We start from the raw sequence: 13,841 nt of genomic DNA, 5'->3' as shown, positions 1-13,841 counted from the left end.
CTACCTGGCAGCAGACCAAGTAGTCCTCTAATGATAATCTACTGCTGATTAAACAGTGATTTTTATGAAAACCACCCTAAGCAGCTCAGTACGTGACATATCGCTGGAATCAGGGTCTCTGGCTCTAGATTATGCTGCTCTTGGATTAAGCAGCAAAACCTGCTGACAAATTCCCTTTACTATTAGAAATTAATAATTTACTAAAAAATTGTTTTTTTCTATTTACTCAGATTTTTTTTTTTCCTGTAATAGCTTGTACAATGGTAAAATCATTTGACCATTGTTGTGGCTTACAGTTTTAGTATTAGTTATATTTAATATGGGCATTTTCAAGTTACTATTTTTTGACATTTAGAAATGTATAGCACTCCGCTTACAATAAATGGGTAAACTTAATTAGTTTTCAGTGGTTGCTCATCTTTGAAAACCACTTTGCTGTTAATAAATGGATATAATCAATATAAAATGTTGAGGACCTGTGTAAATACAAATTACTTGTTTTGATCCTGCAGTAGCTCTTAAAGGGGTTGTCCCCTTTCAGCAAATATTGGTCCACTGGCACAGTTTATAATTGAAAATAAATAAATAGAACCGTGCTTTACTCACCCTCCCCAGTTCCAGCGCTGAGGGTTACTTTGCACGTTGCGACATCGCTACTGTGATATCGTCGGGGTCAAATCGAAAGTGCCGCACATCCAACGCCAGTAACGACGTTGCAACGTGTAAAGCCTAGATGCACCGATAAACAATTGAACAAGCGTCGTAAAACGGTGATCTGTGTAGTGTCGGACATTTCCATAATTTCGCTGCAGCGACAGGTCCGATGTTGTTCCTCGTTCCTGCGGCAGCACACATCGCTGTGTATGAAGCCGCAGGAGTGAGGAACATCTACCTGTGTCCCGGCTACAATGAGGAAGGAAGGAGGTGGGCGGGATGTTTACATCCTGCTCATCTCCGCCCCTCCGCTTCTATTGGCCGCCTGCTGTATGACGTCGCTGTGACGCCACACGACCCGCCCTCTTAGGAAGTAGGCGGGTCGCCGGCCTGAGCGACGTCGCAGGGCAGGTAAGTCCGTGTGAAGCTGCCGTAGCGATAATGTTCGCTACAGCAGCTATCAAAAGATATCGCATCTGCTACGGGGGCGGGTACTATCGCGCTCGGCATCACTACAATCGGCTAGCGATGTCGCAGCGTGCAAAGTACCCCTGAGTCTCCACAACCGCTCCCGGTATCTGATATTGGCTCATGTCACGTTGACATCAGTGATGCAGATATTGTTTTTTTTCCCCCAAATAACAAACTTCACCCAAGAATGAGGATTTTCTGAAAGGGGACTACCCCCTTCAAGGCTCAGAGCAATCACTTTTCCAGTTGTCCTCAAAAACCACCCCTGCAGTGAATAAATGAGTTTATTATATAGCTGAATATTCTGTACCTTACGTATAGATGATGCTTCCCAGAATGCAAGGAATGTTACAAGATTTCAGATTTGAAGCCTGCAGAATTGTGCCAGGAGCGCTCTTCTATTAATACATAGACTAGGTTGCAACTGCAGATCGGTAAAGGTTAAGTAATGCAATTTATTTAAAGGACCCTCAGTATACATCATGATGATTTATTGTGTATATAATTATCTTTATCCAATGCTACATGTTGTGGTGTCCTAGAGTTAGAGGCGGTAATCCTAGACACTTTGTTTTGCATATTCATGCTGTGTTGACTATGATGTTAACAATTGTGACTTTTTTTTTTTTACTGTAGAAAACCAAGAAAACAGCAGCGATGAAGAAGGGTCATTGCAAAGCCCTGGATCAGAAGGCAGGTATGTTGATGCAGCAATATTTCATGTTCCAAAGGACAGCTTTTAACTATATTATTATTATTATTAATAATAATAATAATAATAATAATAATAATAATATGTACAATATTTTGTTATTCCTGTGCAATATTTCTGTAGTTCTGTTATGTAGTGTTTATGTAGGTGCACATCTTCCAGAGTACTAACTGAAATGAAGATTTACTCCCGTTAAGCCTGCTTTACACGTTGCAATTTCGCATACGATATCGTATGCAACTTGCAACGCCCCCATCGTATGTGCAGCACGTTCAACTTGTTGAACGTGCCGCACAAACGATTAACCCCCGTCACACGTACTTACCTTCTATACGACCTTGATGTGGGCGGCGAACGTCCACTTCCTGAAGTGGGAGGGACGTTCGGCGTCACATCGACGTCACGCGGCAGCCGGCCAATAGAAGCGGAGGGGCGGAGCTGAGCGTTACGTAAACATCCCGCCCACCTCCTTCCTTCCGCATTGCCGGCGGGAGCCACAGGACGCAGGTAAGATCTGTTCATTGTTCCCGCGGTGTACCCTGGGAACGTTGAACAATCTGACTTTCAATTCTAGAGAAATGAACGATGTGCATGCGATGAACGTCTAAACGTGCAATCGCACGTACCTGTCACACATTGCAATGTAACTTACAATGCCGGATGTGCGTCACTTACAACGTGACCCCACCGACACATTGCAAGATACATTGCAGCGTGTAAAGCGGGCTTTAGTCTGTCTTCTGTAGTTCCTCTGTAGATTTCACAGTAGTCTTTGTTGTCATGTAAAATTATTAAACTACATTGTGAATATTACAAGCTACCTCCTAGGCTTTTTGAGCAGCGACCGGTTTGTTTTCAGTTATTAAATCCATAGTGCTTTTGTGAGATTGTTATACTGAAATGACCCCCTGGGCAGCATATATCAGCCACTGGCTGTTTTATTTTAACCAAGTATGTTTGACTCTTAAAAGGTGCGGAGTTTCAGAGAAAAACATAATTAATGCCAGCCGGAGCCAGGCTGCATAGGAGACTAGTCAGAAATACTGCGGGACCCCGGCAGCTTCTGCCAACTTGCTCCATTTAAGTGACAGGTCTCTTCCTGTAAATTTGGAATGGGAGAGACCCGTTATCTAATCGCTCACCTATCAGGCCGCCCACTGCTCACTGCCTGTCATCCGGTCAGCTTTCCACCGTCGCATGCCCATCTCCAGCCTCTTCACTAAAGGCCAAGACATCCGTCTGCATCCATGCCTCACAGGTCACACCGTGTGCTGTAAGTTTGTGACATCAAGACATGCGCTGCGACTTTATTAAGCACATTGACCTCTGAAACCTGCACATGGCTGGACGTCCTGGCTTCTAGTGAAGTGGACAGAGATGTGGCACCCAATGCCAGAAAAAAGATGACCGGATGGTGAGTAACAAGGTGACTGGAGAGGTGAGTGATGAAATGAGTATTGGCAAATAAAAAAAAACATTACCTCACTGGTTGCTGCCTTCCCTGTCCAGTTCTCTTCTCTCCGACGTCACGTTTTCTGTTCTCTTCACTAAAGGCCAAGACTTTAGCTGTGTCCAAGCCTAAGGGGTCACAAGCGCACTTCACAGCCTTACAACATGCAGTGACCTCTGAGGCCCGGACACAGATGGAAGATGTGGCACGCTACGGAGGAAAGCTGATTAGGTGGCAAGCAGCTTGGCAACTGGAGAGGTCCGCAATTGGATATTTTTTCGGCTTTTTTTGTTGGCTCAGTTCCAACTTACATTCAAATTCATGTTACAAACAAACCTACAGAACCGATCTAGCGTGTACCGTACAATATATAGCATAGTATGTCTTTGTATGGAATAGGGTATATTATACAGGACTGCACCATCCCAAAAATATATAAATGAAAACGAAGGCCAGATTGACATTCATTTAGCCTTTTTCAGTTAAATGGAAATATGACAAATACTGTAGCTAGTTTTCAAGATGACTTTGGCCTTTTCATTAGGGGTAGAGTAGTCATCATAGTTGTGTCGTGTATCTTTTAATATTGTATTTAATATTTTGTTTAGTACTCTTTCATCGGATTTGATGAAACTTTGCGGTGAGGGAAAACCCAAAAGCAAGGTAAGAAATAACTTGTATGTCCATTCCATTTACCAACTAACAGCATTAGAATTTTCCCCCTTATTAGAACAGTTAATATAAGAAAATTATTTTATTTTATATAAATTTAGTTAGCGTATGTTTGTTATAATAGATGGCAGACTTAAGGAATAGTATTTGCTACATATTAGATGTTTTCTAAGATGGCATTTGCTATGTTTTTTACAAACTTAAAAGGAATATTCCAGTAATAAGATATCCATTTCTTTGTCGCTCTATTGGGAGACCCAGACAATTGGGGTGTATAGGCTATGCCTCCGGAGGCCGCACAAAGTATTACACTCAAAAGTGTTAAGCCCCTCCCCTTCTGCCTATACACCCCCCGTGCTCCCACGGGCTCCTCAGTTTTTTGCTTTGTGCGAAGGAGGTCAGACACGCACAGCACAGCTCCACAGATTAGTCAGCAGCAGCTGCTGACTATGTCGGTTGGAAGAAAAGTGGGCCCATATAGGGCCCCCAGCATGCTCCCTTCTCACCCCACTCTTGTCGGCGGTGTTGTTAAGGTTGAGGTATCCATTGCGGGTACAGAGGCTGGAGCCCACATGCTGTTTTTTTTCCCCATCCCCCTCAGGGCTCTGGGTGAAGTGGGATCCTATCGGTCTCCAGGCACTGAGACCGTGCTTCATCCACAACTCCTGTGGAGCCTGCTGGATAGGAGCCGGGTACAGTTCAGGGACATGGCCCTGCTACGTGAAGGTACTCTGTATCCCTGTGGGGACCGCGCACGGCAACACCTCAGCTTTGCTGGGTGTGCTAGTACACCGGGGACCGCGGCGCTGACCGGGTTAAACTGTGCCATTACACACTCAGCGTCGCTGAGTGTGTTTATATGTAGGGGCTACCGCGCTAACCGCCGCTGCCATGGGAAACTGCGGCGCGGCTGGGACTTGTAGTTCGCCGGGGACTTCGGCGTCGGCCGCGCTTTTACGGCGGCCACGCGTATACTCGAGTCCCCGGCTTGCTTGCGGCCTAGTTTCCCTTTCTCCCGCCCTCAGCCCTGACATGCAGGGGAAGGGCGGGACGCTGCACGGAACGAGCAGCACTGAGGGCTGGAGTATGATTTCCATACTCCACCCCCCTCACTGTGCACAGTGTGAGCACCTCGGCCACGCCCACGGCTCCCTCCTCTCGTCAGGACGCCGCAGCCATTCCTGTCAGCTCCTCCGACGCTGCAGAGAGGGATTAACCCTGGGAGACCCAGACACGGTCTCTGGTGGCCTCATAACCGCTTTAGGCGGATGGTAAGCAGCACCTGTGGTGCTAGCCCCATGGTGCTGTAGTGTATTGATACATTATTTGTTTATAGTATATATTTTACACTGTATGAGCACAGTTCATTCTGGCTATATACCCTAGTGTGTTACTCAGGGAAAACAATAGCATGGCGCCCACAAAAGGCAGGGGTGCCAAAGCACAGGCTTATTATGCTGCCTGCGTCGCTTGTACGACCCAGCTGCCGGCAGGTTCCATTGACCCTCATTGTGTGCAATGTTCGGCCCTGTGACACTTCTTCAGCCAGGGCCTCTGCTAAGAGGGGCCCAGGGGGAGCCACCTGTTGACACTGTCCTAGTGATGGGGACGGAGTTTGCAAAACTCTGAGACTATGACTAAGATACTAGAAGCCTTGCAGTCCAGGCCGGTATCTCAGCAAAGGGACTCTGTTGAATCATTGTTCCCTGGCCCCCCTCAGTTGGACCAACAATGTCCTCCCGGGGTATCTCATACATCCCAGACTGAGGGTTCTGACTTAGACCCCAGCCCCAGACCGACTAAGCGGGCTCGCTTAGAATTTCCCTCGACATCATATTGTTCAGGGTCTCAGCGGGGGGAATCTCTGGTTGATGATGCGGAGACAGCGGATCAGGATTCTGATCCTGAGGGCGCTCTCAATCTTAATACTCCAGACGGGGACGCCATAGTGAACGTTCTTATTGCGTCCATCGATCAAATGCTGGATATTTCTCCCTCAGCTCCTCCGGCGGAGGAGTCAGCTTCTCTTACACCGAGTATGTTTCTGGACCACTCTGATTTCAGAGAGGCAGTCCAGATTCATCATGCTTGTCCAGATAAACGGTTTACTAAGCGCCTTAAGGATACACGTTATCTTTTTCCCCCTGACGTGGTTAAAGGTTGGACTCAGTGTCCCAAAGTGGATCCTCCAATCTCCAGACTGGCGGCTAGATCCATACTTGCAGTGGAAGAGGGGGCCTCGCTCAAGGATGCCACTGACAGGCAGATGGAGCTCTGGTTGAAATCCATCTATGAAGCTATCGGAGCTTCTTTTGCCCCAGCATTCGCAGCCGTATGGGCGCTACAAGCTATCTCAGCAGGTCAAGCGCAAATTGAAGCAGCCACATGCACGGCCGCGCCACAAGTGGCACCCATTACCACCCAGACCTCGGCAATTGCGTCTTACGCTATTATTGCTGTCCTGGACTCTGCGAGCCGTACGGCGGTCGCGGCCGCCAATTCGGTGGTACTCCGCAGGGCCTTGTGGCTACGGGAATGGAAGGCAGATTCTGCTTCCAAAAAAGCGCTTAACCAGTTTGCCAATTTCTGGCGACAGGCTGTTTGGCGAGCGTCTGGATGAAATCATCACACAATCCAAGGGAAAGGATACATCCTTACCCCAGTCCAAACAGGACATACCCCAACAGAGGAGAGGGCAGTCGAGGTTTCGGTCCTTTCAGGGCGGGGCAGGTCCCAATTCTCCTCGTCCAAAAGGTCTCAGAAAGAACAAAGGAACTCTCAGGCATGGCGGTCTAAGTCACGTCCTTAAAAGGCCACCGGAGGCGCCGCTAACAAAGCGGCTTCCTCATGACTTCGACCTCCTCTAGTAGCATCCTCGGTCGGTGGCAGGCTCTCCCGCTTTTGCGACACCTGGCTGCCACAAATAAAAGACCGCTGGGTGAGAGACATTCTGTCTCACGGTTACAAGATTGAGTTCACCTCTCGTCCCCCGACTCGATTCTTCAGGTCATTCCCGCCTCCCTAGCGAGCCGAGGCTCTTCTGCAGGCGCTGTGCACTCTGCAGGCAGAAGGAGTGGTGATCCCGGTTCCTCTTCAGCAACTGAGCCACGGTTTTTACTCCATCTTGTTTGTGGTCCCAAAGGAGGACGGGTCTTTCCGCCCGGTCCTGGACCTGAAACTGCTCAACAAACATGTAAAACCAGACGGTTCAGGATGGAATCCCTCCGCTCCGTCATCGCCTCAATGTCCCAAGGAGATTTCCTTGCATCGATCGATATCAAAGATGCTTATCTCCACGTACCGATTGCTCCAGAGCCCAGCGCTTCTTGCGCTTCGCCATAGGAAACGAACACCTGCAATTCGTGGCACTGCCGTTCGGCCTGGCAACAGCCCCACGGGTTTTTACCAAGGTTATGGCTACTGTAGTAGCGCTCCTACACTCGCAGGGTCACTCGGTGATCCCGTACTTGGATGCTGATCAAGGCACCCTCTCAAGAGGCATGCCAACGCATCCTCGACGCTTCCCTGGAGACTCTCCAGGGTGTCGGGTGGATCATCAATTTTCCAAAGTCAAATATGACACCGGCCCAATCGCTGACATATCTTGGCATGGAGTTTCATACCCTCTCAGCGATAGTGAAGCTTACGCTGTTCAAGCAGTAGGCACTACAGAAAGGGGTACAATCTCTCCTTCAAGGCCAGTCACACCCCTTGAGGCGCCTCATGCACTTCCTGGGGAAGATGGTGGCAGCAATGGAGGCAGTCCCTTTCGCGCAGTTTCACCTGCGTCCCCTTCAATGGGACATCCTACGCAAATGGGACAGGAAGCCGTCGTCCCTCGACAGGACCGTCTCCCTCTCTCAGGCGACCAAAGCTTCCCTTCGGTGGTGGCTTCTTCCCACTTCGTTATCGAAGGGGAAATCCTTCCTACCCCCATCCTGGGAAGTAGTCACGACGGACGCGAGTCTGTCAGGGTGGGGAGCGGTTTTTTCCCCACCACAGGGCTCAGGGTACGTGGACCCAGCAAGAGTCCTCGCTTCAGATCAACGTTCTGGAAATACGGGCAGTGTATCTTGCCCAGAAAGCGTTCCAGCAGTGGCTGGAGGGCAAGCAGATCCGAATTCAGTCGGACAATTCCACAGCGGTGGCATACATCAACCACCAAGGCGGCACACGCAGCCGGCAAGCCTTCCAGGAAGTCCGGCGGATTTTGATGTGGGTGGAAGCCACGGCATCCACCATATCCGCAGTTCACATCCCAGGCGTGGAAAACTGGGAAGCAGATTATCTCAGTTGCCAGGGCATGGACGCAGGGGAATGGTCCCTTCACACGGACGTGTTTCAGGAGATCCGTTGCTGCTGGGGGGTGCCGGACGTCGACCTCATGGCGTCCCGGCACAACAACAAGGTACCAGTGTTCATGGCACGGTCTCAAGATCCCAGAGCTCTGGCGGCAGACGCCTTAGTTCAGGATGGTCGCAGTTTCAGCTCCCTTATGTGTTTCCTCCGCTGGCACTGTTGCCCAGAGTGTTACGCGAGATCAGGACCGACTGCCACCGCGCCATCCTCGTCGCTCCAGGCTGGCCAAGGAGGTCGTGGTACCCGGATCTGTGGCATCTCACGGTCGGCCAACCGTGGACACTACCAGACCGAACAGACTTGCTATCTCGAGGGCCGTTTTTTTCCATCTGAATTCTGCGGCCCTCAACCTGACTGTGTGGCTATTGAGTCCTGGACCCTAGCGTCTTCAGGGTTATCTCAAGACGTCATTGCCACTATGAGACAGGCTAGGAAACCAACGTCCGCCAAGATCTACCACAGGACGTGGAAAATTTTCCTGTCGTGGTGCTCTGCTCAGGGTTTTTCTCCCTGGCCTTTTGACTTGACCACTTTTCTGTCCTTCCTTCAATCTGGACTGGAAAAGGGTTTGTCGCTCGGCTCCCTTAAGGGACAAGTCTCAGCGCTCTCTGTGTTTTTCCAGAAGCGCCTAGCCAGGCTTCCACAGGTACGCACGTTCCTGCAGGGGGTTTGTCACATCGTTCCTCCTTACAAGCGGCCGTTAGAACCCTGGGATCTCAACAGGGTTCTGATGGTTCTTCAGAAACCACCATTCGAGCCAATGAGAGATATTTCCCTCTCACGACTTTCGCAGAAAGTGGTTTTTCTAGTAGCAGTCACTTCACTTCGGAGAGTGTCTGAGCTAGCAGCATTGTCATGCAAAGCCCCTTTCCTGGTGTTTCACCAGGACAAGGTGGTTCTACGTCCGGTTCCGGATTTTCTCCCTAAGGTGGTATCCTCCTTTCATCTTAATCAGGATATCTCCTTACCTTCTTTTTATCCTCATCCAGTTCACCAATGTGAAAAGGATTGGCACTTGTTAGATTGGGTGAGAGCACTCAGACTCTACATTTCTCGTACGGCGCCCCTGCGCCGCTCGGATGCACTCTTTGTCCTTGTCGCTGGCCAGCGTAAAGGGTCACAGGCTTCCAAATCAACCCTGGCTCGGTGGATCAAGGAGCCAATTATCGAAGCCTACCGTTCTGCTGGGCTTCCGGTTCCCTCAGGGCTGAAGGCCCATTCTACCAGAGCCGTGGGCGCGTCCTGAGCTTTGAGGCACCAGGCTACGGCTCAGCAGGTGTGTCAGGCGGCTACCTGGTCGAGCCTGCACACGTTCACGAAGCACTATCAGGTGCATACCTATGCTTCGGCGGATGCCAGCCTAGGTAGACGAGTCCTTCAGGCGGCGGTTGCCCACCTGTAGGAAGAGGCCGTTTTACGGCTCTATTATGAGGTATTATTTTACCCACCCAGGGACTGCTTTTGGACGTCCCAATTGTCTGGGTCTCCCAATAGAGCGACAAAGAAGAAGGGAATTTTGTTTACTTACCGTAAATTCCTTTTCTTCTAGCTCTAATTGGGAGACCCAGCGCCCGCCCCTGTTTTTTTGTGTACACATGTTGTTCATGTTGAATGGTTTCAGTTCTCCGATATTCCTTCGGATTGAAGTTACTTTAAACCAGTTTATAATTCTTTTTCCTCCTTCTTGCTTTTGCACCAAAACTGAGGAGCCCGTGGGAGCACGGGGGGTGTATAGGCAGAAGGGGAGGGGCTTAACACTTTTGAGTGTAATACTTTGTGCGGCCTCCGGAGGCATAGCCTATACACCCCAATTGTCTGGGTCTCCCAATTAGAGCTAGAAGAAAAGGAATTTACGGTAAGTAAACAAAATTCCCTTCATTTTGCCAATAAATGGCAGTGCCATCAATGAAACACCTACCAGTCAATAGATAGAGGATAACTTATTACTAGAATACCTTTTCTAAGGCTTTTCTAGATTTTTGCTTCTAATTCTTAAACGGTTCGCCAGGCATTACCCTTGTAATCGTTGTGTAACTGAAACGTTCTACCTCTTTCTAAGATTCTCTAATTCATCATATTTGTTACTCCGCATGTGTAGTCCATGCTGTTGTAGCTCACAAATCATTGCCTATATAGAGTAGTATGCTCTTGTCAGCTGAGAGCAGAACTGGCTAAGACTGGGATTTCAGCTTCTCAATGTAGACAAGAAAAATACTCAAAGAAAACAAACATCTTGATGTAGGAAATTATTGAAGGATAATGTGATTTTGCTGGTTGTCACTGTAATCTAGTAACAGTCTTGTAAGCCCTAACAGCTTAGCTGAGCTCCCATAATTCAGAGACGTCATCTATACTACACCCAGTTACTATGGAGCACATGGTATTAAAGTAACTGTTCATAACTTGACAACCCCATCTTAAAGGGGTCTTCCCATCTCCAAGATCCTATGCCAATATGTAGTAGGTGTAATAATAAGAATATTATCAAATATCTCCAATTAGAAATGTAGTATAGTTCTCCTGATATAGCCATGCCTCTTACCTTATGTGCAGGGCATTACAGTAGTTTAGGTATCCAAGGTTACAGCCACACATATAGGGACAGTTAGTTGCTAGTGATCATAACCATGGATAACTAAACTACTGCCATGACTACACATGAGGTAAGTGAGATAGCTAATCAGGAGATCTATACTACATTTCTAATTGGAGGTATTTGCTGATATTCTTATTATTACACCTACTACATATTGGGATAGGATCTTGGAGATAGAAATACCCTTTTAGCTATTAATCGCCCCATGTAACACACAAACTCCCATCTCCAAGTGCTGCTATGTCAGTGATGTTATCATATGTCATAATAAATGGGTGCTGATTGGCTGCAGCCTTTTAGTATGCCATCAAAGCATTTGACAACTGGGAGTCACAGCATTGTAACAGTGTTGATCTGGTAGGTGAGCATGTTGTAGTATTTGTACAGATCGATCTGGGAGGTATGTTGTAGTGTGTAATGTAATATGTGGTATATATACTGCAACCTACTCACCTCCCAGATCAACACTGTTCCAGTTGACCTGACCTCACCGAGGCCAGCCCCAGTCTTCCTGAGTGACTGGGCTATGGGTGGTGTTTCGCCGCTCATCACAGCTCATCATCGCTCCTGCTTGCGGCGCTCTGCAGCAAAGGAGAGAGCTCACAAAATGCTGGGCTGTGACGAACGGTGAAATTCCGCCCCCAGTCACTCAGGAAGACTGGGTCTCGCCTCGGTGATGTCGGGTCAACTGGAAGTTGACATATCTTCACCGAATCTCAGAGGTCACAGAGCCGGGGATTACTTGATCTGAATGAGCAGACCGAAATAGCACCGCTCAGAGGCACAATTGATTTACCAAGGTATTTGAGAAATTTGAGAAAAGCCTTCTTTATGAGCTTTACATACATCGATGTGTTGCCACTAAGCTGAGTATTGGACCACCCCTACAAAGCATTTCCCTGCCTGTTTTTAAAAAATGTTTTATCTCAAAGAATTATTTGCGATCCTGATACAGTGGAACCTTGGTTTACGAGAACAATCTGTTCTGGGAGTGTGCTTGTTGTTAACCAAGTTACTCGTCTAGCAAAGCAAGATTTCCCATAGGAAATCATTGGAATGCTGACAATTTGTTCCTCAACTTGTTCAATGTCCCATCCTGGTCCCCCAATGTGCCATTCCACATACACACAAACACAAATTTATGCTCCTCTTACCTTCCGTTCCCTCGCCGTCCTTCTGGTTCTTGTAGTCCGCCGGTACAGGATGTGTATCTGGTAACCATCGCGACCGATGCTGCCAGTGCGCTGACGTCAAAGCCATGAGCCGCTTGCCTCTGATTGGCCAGCACGCTGCCTTTTGAGTATCGACTGACAGCGGAAGTTCCTCCATCGTCGCGATGGTTACCGGATATGCATACTGTATCTCCGGACTACAAGAACCAAGAGGCCGGCGAGGGAATGGAAGGTAAGGTGAGCATAATATGTGTGTTTGTGTGGACTGCAAGAGCGGGTCAGAGCGTGGTGAAAGTACGGAACCGGAAGTGTGTGCAGTGAGTATTTCCTCGTACAGCAAAGCTTGCTCGTAAACTGAGTTGCAAATTTACAGCAAGCTTTGCTCGGATAGCGAAATGCTCACACACCAAGTTACTCTTAAGCTGAGGTTCCACTGTACTTATTTTGCTTCTTCTCCTGCCCAGGAGATGTGGTATGATCAGACTATGTCCCTGTATGGTCAGACATGGCCATTACACAGTACACTGCAGGGCATAAGATATCACAGCACAGGAACATTTTTTTAAACCCTTTCGATTGTGGAAATTATTCCAATATTTATTGATTAAAATTAATTTTAGTGGAAAATCCATTTAAGAGGCATCTGACTTTTACTGAAAGTATGAACATCTGATTCCAGCATACAGCTTATCAAGATCGGCATTGTCCTTGCCAGTCTTAATACGGTAAAGAATACTGGCACATTTCAGGTCTGAAGCAAGCACGGTGGTATGTGCGGTAGTGGCCCTCCCGTAAATCGGGTTCAGTACATATAACAGAAGTACTTCTAAAAATAAACCGCAACATGGCTCAAGGTTGACGTTCCCTTAACTAATAAACTAAACTGTTAAGTATGATAAGATGTGGTATCATTCTTTTCATGTTGTTGTTGCAATTTTAGGTAATGTTTTCTTGTCCTCTATACAGGCTCGTCGGAGAACTACTACCCAGCAGGAGTTGCTTTATGCAGATACTAGCGAGACTGCCGGCGATCTTGGATCTGGAGATGGTGGCTTGCCTACTTGCCTCCCTCCTGTTCCCGAAGTGCAAGGGCTGGAGATACACCTGGAGACAAGTTCCGGTTCTGTTAGGGAGAAAGACTCCTTGCCCTCACCTTCTGGCTTATCTTCTAAAATAGGCAGCATGTAAGTCTGTCTGCACTGCATTAACCAAGGCGGCTTAGGGGTACTTCACACATAGCGAGATCGCTACCGAAATCGCTGCTACGGCACGGTTTTGGTGACGCAACAGTGACCTCATTAGCGATCTCGCTGTGTGTGACACTGATCAGCGATCTGGCCCCTGCTGCGAGATCGCTGCTCGTTACACACAGCCCTGGTTCGTTTTCTTCAAAGGCGCTCTCCCGCTGTGACACACAGATCGCTGTGTGTGACAGCGAGAGAGCGACGAAATGAAGCGAGCAGGGATGTTATGATCGCTGCTTCGGCTGCTGTGTTTGACAGCTAAGCAGCGATCATAACAGCGACTTACAAGGTCGCTGTTACGTCACAGAAAATGGTGACGTAACAGCGACCTCGTTGTCGCTGTCGCTTAGTGTGAACCAGCCCTTAGACTGTTTCTTTCAGTTTTACGATGACGTGCATGTCTTTAGTAGACTAGACTGGGCCAGAAAGCATGGAACTTATACTAAGCACATCTCCTGCAAAGCTCCACCTTACAAATAACCTTTGCTTCGTTTATAAGGGCTGCACATTG

General features: G+C 48.1%; 1 protein-coding gene across 7 annotated transcripts in view; it reads left to right on the top strand.

The window, feature by feature from the left end:
• Positions 1-13,841, top strand: part of KIF21A (kinesin family member 21A) — a 239,758-nt gene that overhangs the window by 177,689 nt on the left and 48,228 nt on the right. For all 7 annotated transcript variants that reach the window (XM_075345133.1, XM_075345130.1, XM_075345135.1 and 4 more), the window contains 3 exons: positions 1,762-1,822; positions 3,896-3,950; positions 13,053-13,270. In XM_075345133.1, the coding sequence (XP_075201248.1) occupies positions 1,762-1,822; positions 3,896-3,950; positions 13,053-13,270 (334 nt within the window). The remainder of the gene's footprint in view (positions 1-1,761; positions 1,823-3,895; positions 3,951-13,052; positions 13,271-13,841) is intronic.

The sequence above is a fragment of the Anomaloglossus baeobatrachus genome, chromosome 4 (assembly GCF_048569485.1).
Source record: "Anomaloglossus baeobatrachus isolate aAnoBae1 chromosome 4, aAnoBae1.hap1, whole genome shotgun sequence".
Lineage (NCBI taxonomy): Eukaryota > Metazoa > Chordata > Amphibia > Anura > Aromobatidae > Anomaloglossus > Anomaloglossus baeobatrachus.
The sequence above is the reverse complement of the archived record's forward strand: the minus strand, read 5'-3'. Positions and strand labels throughout refer to the sequence as shown.